Genomic DNA, 9,442 nt, shown 5'->3' on the forward strand with positions numbered 1-9,442 from the left:
CCGTTAGTGATTTAACAAGAGTGACGAAAATATTAAATTTCAATAATGTTAATGATTAAAATAAAAATTGTAAACCTAAATGATCAAAACAGAATACATCGCTTATAATTAAGTAATTAATTTTATAATTTACTTAAATTTTTATTTAATATTTAAGTATTACAATTATCCAATTAGATAATCAAAACTCTAAGAGTCAAAATCTAATTACATTATCTAACTCTATATCCAACATTTAATGAAAGTAGTATATGAAAATTATGTTTTGAAATTTCTAACATTATCTAAAACTTGATGAAGACTTTATTTTAACCAGCTTTTCTTTATCTTTTATCATCATCATCATCATCATTTGATCATATAATCAGATCAGACTGGAAATACCTTCTTCCTCTCCCCCCTCCTTTTTGTTTTCTTCCTGAAATGAATGAGATTCAACATATCAAATACTGAGTTATAAACTTACAATAAATACCACTCATCAAAATTATTGGACCGGTACTCATAAATTTTTCAAGTTTGATTGAAAAAATTCAAGTTCAATTCGATAATTATTAAATCGTAAACTTAAGTAACTCGAGCTATTGGTTAAGTTAAATTCAAGTTTAATACTACTTAACTTAAATAGCTTTATATATTTTAAATATTTTTATTATTAAATTATATTAATTTTCTTAATATATATTATTGAATTTAAGTATAAACGAAGTTAAACTAAGATACTTGAATTTTCAAAGCATTACATCCCTAGAGGAGACCTTTGTCTTTGATCATTTCAATTGAATAGGGTGGTGATTAAGTTGAAAGGCTGAAGTAACTTGGTTTTTAGATGATGTGATGATGAGCAGAAACTGAAACACCTGTCAAGATTTCCGCAATGGAAGGAAGACAAGGCAGGCAATGACGTATCCCCATGAACCTTTTTAATTCAGCTACTTGTACTACTTAAATCCCATGTAAGAAGACTACAAATTCATATCATATGAAAGCTAATTCGGAGGACCTTCCACTAAATTATTTTTTTTAATGTGTCACAACCTGATTTCTCCATGTTTCATTTTAGTCTTCTTGCTTTATACTCGGTGCCTCATTCTCATTTGTTACTACTACTTTACCTGCGACATTTGTCTTAATCTTAGATTAAGACTTGTTTAATATAATACAATTTAATTATTCATTCCATTCTATCACTGATTTGAGTGCACCACAGGAGTCTAAATTGAAAAAATGGCATATGTAATTAGGTTATATTTAAAAATATAAAAATAAGAATCGGACACTAATTCGATAAAAATTATGAAAATATTTTTTCGTAATTAAAATAAGGGTATTTTAGTCTTTTATTTTAATAAAAACCAATAAAAGTTGTATAAAATAAGATTTGAACCCACACCAATTAAATTAATAAAACTTTAAATTTGTTGCTTAACAAAAGTTTCATTCTAATATGTGTTATACATTTATATTTTAATATACATAATTTATTATCTCCATCGTTTGTATGTATTAATAATGTTATTAATAGAGTTAGTGTCATAAGTTAATTCGACACTAACCATCGATTGATGACAAAACCATGATACACAATTGTACTGCATTTAGTATTATTAATCAAATATATTTATATGTTTAAATACTATTTTACTCATAAATTAATCTTATTTTATTTTAATATCGTACATATTTCATGTGTTATTATAATTAATTTATTTCAAACCATACATTTCATTATTTATTCTATGTCATTTTTAAACACACATTTGTATTCTAAATTCACGGACGCGTGTGATAAGATTTCTAATAGTAGCTTATTCTTATTGGTGATACGTGAGTTGTAAAAAAATATAAATATAAATATGGATTGAACTTGGGAAATTGTTTTCAAGGTTCTTCATATCCATTCTATAGTTTATGTCCAAACTTTGTGGTTACTTCTTCTAACAATGTTGTTTTTAATGTTTGAATTTACATTCTCTCAAGAATGCAATGCTTCTTGGCACTACATCAAAAATGGATAATTCAATACATTTTAAGCAAATTTTTGAGTTAAATTTTTATAGAGAAAGAAAAGAGTCCAATGTGCTATAGGAAAGAAATGGTACTAAACTCAATAAAAATTGCAAGAGTGTCACCGGTTCTGCTTGTGGAGTAGCTATCATTATGCTATGCATATAAAACCAACTTTCAAAACTGCTCTCCATGATTTGGATTTGCAGCGGAAAAGAATGTTTGAATTAACACTAATTTCCATGAATGCTGCTGCAACAGTCCTTTTCTTTCTCGTCTCAAGACAGTGATTGGTTTAAAAACAAAACAATGGCTGTAGCTTGCCTTCCACAAACATGCCATCCATCCATCACTTTTGTCTTTTTTGTTTTCGTTTTCTTTTCCCAAACCAAGAAAGCAACAGAAAAAAGGCAAAAAGTTAAAAGAATTAATTTCTCATCAAAAACTCCATTGCCACCATATACTTGCTTATTATGTGTACGCAATATCCAAACCCATATTATGCATTATTGTACCAATCACAGAATACGTATTTACAGATTCTCATCCTCCACCAAAACAGAACACACACAAGAAAAAAAAAAAAAAAAAGGGTAAACACAGAAAATTTTCCCTATTTTCTACAATGTGTTAGGCTCGGCTGTGTCTTGTTGTACTTGTTTTTCATGTTCTTCTGCCTCATTGAAACTGTCACCTTGCCATGTCCAAACAATGTCTTTCAATGCAGGCCTAACATCTTCCTCGCAAAACTTAGCATACTCCAAGGTATCCCCTGCTGACTTGGAGAATTCGACAACCGCTACCTCCGGTGCCACCTCGAACACCTCAGCGGTCACAAACAACCGCCCTTTCCTCCCTTCCGATGACCCTTGTAATCTCATCTTGAAGTCTTTGGCTTTCCCCACCCTGAAGTTCAACCCCTTCGCAACAGCTTCGACTTTAGACATTATAGCACTGGCTGAACATCTTGACGTAAACATCGTCCCCGATTTTCTCTTGTCCTCGAACAAGCCCGACAGATCGAACCCCGACGACATAGAGGAAATGAACTCGAACGCGTTGAAGAATTTGGGAGACGATAGTTTAGTACTCTTAGAGGGTGCGGATTCATCATCGTCTATCGGTTCTTGGATCGAAAACGCAAGGGGACGTGTGAATTCTTTTCTGAACCAAGGATCACGCATTATAGCTGGGATTGTGATCCTTTTTTCAGGATCTGCCACAAGTAGTTTCGAGATCAAACGCTTCGATTCTGTTGAAAACCAGGTGGGGAACTCGAATTCGGCTTTGAAAACTTTCCTATACATCTTCATCATATTCTCATCTTGAAAAGGCAAGAAACCTGCGAGAAGAACATATAAAACAACCCCACAAGACCAAATATCAGCTCTGGATCCATCGTACCCTTTTTTCCTCAAAACCTCGGGAGCAACGTAAGCCGGTGTCCCACACTGAGTGTGAAGGAGACCATCATTGAGAAGCTGCTCAGGCAAAGCCGACAACCCAAAATCAGAGATCTTCAGATCTTCTTTTTCGTCCAACAGGAGATTCTCAGGCTTCAAATCACGGTGGGAAACACCTCTGCTGTGGCAGAAATCAACGGCGCTGATCAGCTGTTGAAAGTACTTACGAGCGACGTGTTCTTTGAGCTTGCCTTTGTAAACTTTGGCAAAGAGCTCACCCCCACGGACATGTTCCATGACAAAGAAGATCTTTTTCTTGGTCGCCATTACTTCTTTGAGCTCCACTATGTTGGGATGTCGAACAAGGCGCATCACTGAGATTTCTCTCTTGATTTGCTCCATCATCCCTTTCTTCTTCACCTGATCTTTGCTGATGACTTTCACCGCCACGCTTTCACCGGTGGCTAATTCTTTCCCGTAGTAGACTTTGGCGAAAGTCCCTTTCCCTAACAGCCTCCCCATCTCATATTTCCCAAACAAAACATGCCTCTCCTCCATCGCTGTTTTCCTTTCCCCTATATACTACTTTCTGGTAACGTTGTTGTGTTGGTGGCTTAATGGAATCTAATGGAATCTAGGGTGCTAGTGTAGGTTTTGAAAGAAGGGTAATTTAAGGGAATCCAAGAAAGAACAGAGTATATGGTGATTTGGAAGGACTCCATTAGAGGAGTTGAATTCAGTATAACAAGATATTGGAAGGGGCACCTGGTATTGAATTTTAGGAAGTTGGGACTGCTCAGAGCGGCACACAGAATGAAGACTATAGACCAAAATATTTTTGTGAGATTAAATAGGGAGTGGCGTTAATGTTGCGGAGAGGTTACAACAAACCTTTCATTGGTCTAATCAATTTTCTCTTCTTTTTTATTAATCAAGTAAATTCATTTCCTTTTTTGGGAGGAGGATTGCATGCTCTGTTTTTGTATGGTGGCTAGCATTTGGTGTTAAAAGGATGAGGAACTGGGGTCACTTCTTTTGATCCCCTGCCAACACTCAACTAGTATTCTTAGCCCACCATGTCCCCATCCCAGCTTTTGTAAGATATGGGAAATCGAATTTTATATTTTAAAAAATTAACATAATATAAATAACAAATAAGATTTTGATTCAATGGTTTAATATAAATATTAAAAATTAGGGTAAATTGTTTAGTTGGTCATCCAACTTTCATTTTAGTTATTCAAGTGTTAAATTTCTAGCGACAGTTAATTGTACATACCACATCATGTTTACACATTCATTTTATCCACCCAACTTTTAGGTCACACTAGTTTTGATCACTAAAAAAAATATTTTTTAAAATACTGATTGGGGTAAAAAATCAAGGGTTAAAATGAAAAGAATTTAAAATTTTCGACAATGCGATAAACGAGTAGAATTTGATCATTTTTGTGTATTATTTTAGTTTCTACTGTTTTCTCACTTTAATTCTCGGTTTTTTTTTTACTTCAATCAATACTTAAAAGATATATTTTTTAGGTGACCAAAATGAAAATGACCTAAAAGTTTGGTGACCAAAATGAAAGTGCAAACATAATGTGACGTGTACAGTTAACTATCATTAGAGATTTAACGCTTGTTGACTAAAATAAAAACTCTCTAAAAATTAAGTGATCGAATTGCAAAAATTTCATTTTGAATGACCAAAATAAAAATACCCTAAAATTTGAGTCATCAACAAAAAAATTTACCCTAAAAACTATAAACGGATAGGTTCAAATTCTATGATGTGGTAATATTTTTCTCTTCCTCTATGTAAAAAATATAAAATAATAAAATACCTTTTAAAATAATACAATTTATTTTATAAACTCAATTAAATTAGTGCCCAAGTAATTTATAACATTAATTTAATAAATAGATAAAAACAATAATAAAAGAAGTATGTAACTTGAAATGTGTCTGACCCTTCTAAACATTGAAAGTTGCATATATATATATATATATATATATATATATATTAGTCATTTTATTTATTTCAGAGTTACGTTTTAATCAGTTATATTTAAAATATTATATTTTAATCATTTACATTAATGTGTTGTAATATTTTAATTATTGAGCCATTAATTATCGTTAATAGTATAACGATAAGTTGACGTGACACGTTAAATAATTATTTTAAAGAAAAATTTAAATTAAATTATACAATTGATCTCCATATTTTTTCGCTTTGAGCAATTTAATTTTTTATTTTATTTTCTTTTAACTTTTATTTTCTTTTTTTTTCATTCTCTTCTGCTTCTCATTTTGTTTTCTACCTTTCTTCATATCTTTTAACATAATTTTTCTATGTTTTTATTTGTTAAAATTAATCTCTATATTTTATTTTTTAAACAATTTAAATTTTTTCTTTTTATTTCTTTATTTTTCTTTTCTTCTTTCCTTTAGTCTTAACAAATATTATTATTATTATGGATCAGTATTTAGTTTTTTATTTTATTTATTTTAGTTCTAAAATAAGTGTGCGAGTGAATCCAATTGTAAGCGAGTATATGTAAGAACTTAGTCAAAGTGTTGAAGTTATTCTTTTAAATTATTATTATTATGGATGAGTATTTAGTAGATGGATAATGTATTATTTTTATTATTTTATAAGTAATTTTAAAAAATTAATATATATATTTAATTATTTTATTAAACCTTTATAAGATACTTGTTAATCTCTTAATTTTATTTGTAGAATTTAAAATTTCCACAAATAATATGTCAATATTATTATTATTTGATTCGTATGTCATGCTGGATAGTTTATATTTCAATTTGCAACAAATTTAAATGGGCTGTTGGTGTAAGGATTCTTTTCCCAACTTGTTATTAATTAATAATTTTAATTATGTTTCATTATGTGGACCCTTTGAAAGTTTTAAATAAGAATCCCACATCTTAATTATTTTGGGAGTTGGGTTTGATTAACTCATATTAAATTATTATTATTATTATTATTATTATTATAAGCTTAAAATAGGTTAAAATATCATGGTAAATTTGAAAAATATGGTAATTGAATTTTTGTATGTTATATAAAAGAGTTAAATATTTAATTTTGGTGTTTTTTATGTGGTTTAATAACAATTTTAACTCTCCATTCTTGTATATTTATTTAATTTGGTCTAAACTCTTTTATTTGTATAATATATGGTATGCATTAGTCTACCCTAAAACTATCCTTTTAATTATAAGCATTTTTGCATAACATTGACCTTTTCCATTGTTTCTTGCTTTCTATTGTTCTTTTAAGTAATGAAAGGAAATGAAACTTGCATTATAATTAACTTAATAATTTTTACAATTTTAAATTTGTTGTGAAACAAAAATAAAGAGAGAATAAAAATAAAAAGGAATAGGAGAGAAAATAAAATAAATAACTCAATAATGACAACACTAAAACAAATTATTTATTACTAATTAATATAAAATCAAAGCAAAAATAAATAATAAAGGTCTAGAATATATATGGATTAGGAGTACTTATCAATTGACTTGGCAATTCTGAACATTGATAAGACGTCTTGGAGGTGCAACATCCTTTTTTCTGATATTAAACATGTTGAGTTGCTGGTGAGATCACCATATATGAAAAATGTGGATTATGCATCAAATTTTGTAGGTAAAGAAATATTGATTCAACACAAGCAATCTAATAAAGTAATTTCATTGAGGAAAGTGAATCTCAATCATTATTCTAGTGTTGTACAATGTGATTTGCTACAAATGTTGGATGTAGGTTACACAAGACCATCAAATTATGGGTTTGTTAAGGTGTTACAAAGATTTTTTCAGAGTTATGAAATAGATCTACAAAAAGATCTACAAATTGAATTTGTTATCATTACTCAAGGTTCATCAAGTTTTTATTTTAAGTGTGCCTAAGACTTAAATCAAATCAAGTTACAACAAATGGCAATAGGAGTGACACCTATAAATGAAATGTACAATGTGTGGTATGGCATATTGAATTCAACAACGACAAAATTATAGGCCAAGTCAATTTACCCAAAAGAAAGGACTATCCGATAATGAGGTTAATTGGGAATTAGCTGAAGCATTGTGGCATTTCCAAGACGAGATTGACCAATTTCATTTCGAGGAGGTGAGGAGGGTATTGATACATTAGGTGGGGAGACTATCATGGCACATGCACAATGACTCGTGACCAAGGCATACATTATAGGTCAAGAAGTTCTTTTTGAGTAAATTCGGCTTACTTAACCCACCAGAGACAAATTCTTGAAGCCCATCTACTTGAAATCTCGTGGTTTAATAAATAATCCTGTAACTTGTAATTTACCAAATTAATTTGAATTATAAGGATAAAGATAATGGAAATTCTAAAATTCCTTAGAACTTTATTTTGTAGATAGGTTTGAGTATGAGTCGTTAATGTAATTCAATCTATATCGTTGATGTAAGGGGAGACACAACTATAAATAGAGGCCTCCTCAACTTTATTTGTATCATTCATCATTCAACAATAAAACACAACAAACAATTATGCATGCTTTTTTAAGTGTTCCAACTTTTCTTGCTTGTATCACCTTAGTAGCTTTTAACTTCGATGTCTTAAAAGGAATTCTTTGGGATTTACAACTTGAGTGTTCACTCATAGACAATTTGGAAGCCAATTATCCGACTAAATTACCTATAAAGGCCCATTTCCAAGTATATTTATAGAAATGGGCCAATTTCTATATTATTTACCAAAAAGGGCTGATTTTGGCAAAATGCATCCACGTAGGAGCGTTTTAGGGTGAAATTTCAGCAAAACGCGCCCTTGGTGAGCGATTTTGCCACATCAGCACAAAACGCTCTGACGTGAACTCGCTTTGCTGATGTGGCAAAATCACTCACCTAGGGGCACGTTTTGCTCTGTGTTTTTTTCTAGGTTAGGGCTTTTTACATGTTTAGTCCTTAGGGTTTTTTGGTTTAGGGTTTTTAGGGTTAGTGTTTTGTTAAAATAATTTAGGCTTAGGTTTCTAGGTTTTAGTGTTTTGTTAAAATAATTTAGGGTTCGGATTTTAGGAATTTTAAAAATAAATAAGTATTTAGTGTTCTTTTTAAAAATTAATTAAATTAAGGTTTAAGGATTTTAAATAAATTAATTAAATTAGGGCTTAGTGTTTTTAAAAAAATAATTAAATTAGGTTTTAGTTTTTTAAAAATAATATTGTGTTTAGGTTTAGGGTTTAGGAAAAATTATATTGACAATAAGGATTTTATTTTTTCTACAGTAATTCTTGAAAAAATAATTTTAAGAATACGGTTCTGAACAAATAGTGTGAAAAACGCTTCAAGCAGGATGCATTGTCAGCAAAATTACTGAAAAAAGCTCCCACGTGGACGCTATTTTTCTACAGTAATTCCTGAAAAAAATAATTTTGAGAAGACGTTTTTGAACAAATAGTGTCAAAAGCGCTTTAAGCAGAATGCACTGTCAGCAAAATTACTGAAAAAATATCCTACGTGGACGCTCTTTTTCTCTAGTAGTTCCTGAAAAAATAATATTAAGAAGACGGTTCTGAACAAATATTGTCAAAAACGCTTCAAGCATGATGCACTGTCAGCAAAATTGATGAAAAAAGCTCACACATCAATGCTCTTTTTCTACGGTAGTTCATGTTTGGCCTTAGGCTATAAATGAGTCAAATTTCATTCTCAGGTTGCATAAGTTACAATAAGAAAAATTAGAAAAGCTAAGCAGAATAGAAATTGAAGATGATTGAACGTATTAGTGTTATTATTTACCATGATGGTGAAGTCCGTGACATCGAGAACGGCGTTGTTTTTTATCAGAAAACACAACACCATTGGTTTTTAACCGGGCTATAGATTTGTCAGAATTTCATAAAAGAACTAGACACAAAATCTTCGGAATGACGCTAATGAGGATTTCTTCTATTAAGTATCGATTTTGTGCTTCGATTGATCCCATGACATATGACTCATTTGATATCAAATGTGGTCGTAGCTTT

The 9,442-nt window shown here is 30.5% G+C and overlaps 1 protein-coding gene across 1 annotated transcript; it reads right to left on the bottom strand.

Moving 5' to 3' along the window:
* Positions 1–2,438: 2,438 nt before the first annotated feature.
* Positions 2,439–4,491, bottom strand: LOC108457115 (CBL-interacting serine/threonine-protein kinase 5-like). Its single transcript, XM_017755977.2, has one exon. It carries the CDS (start codon positions 3,966–3,968, stop codon positions 2,628–2,630), a length of 1,341 nt encoding a protein of 446 aa, XP_017611466.1. The 5' UTR covers positions 3,969–4,491; the 3' UTR covers positions 2,439–2,627.
* Between the last annotated feature and the right edge of the window lie 4,951 nt (positions 4,492–9,442).

This window comes from Gossypium arboreum, chromosome 7 (genome assembly GCF_025698485.1).
Source record: "Gossypium arboreum isolate Shixiya-1 chromosome 7, ASM2569848v2, whole genome shotgun sequence".
Lineage (NCBI taxonomy): Eukaryota > Viridiplantae > Streptophyta > Magnoliopsida > Malvales > Malvaceae > Gossypium > Gossypium arboreum.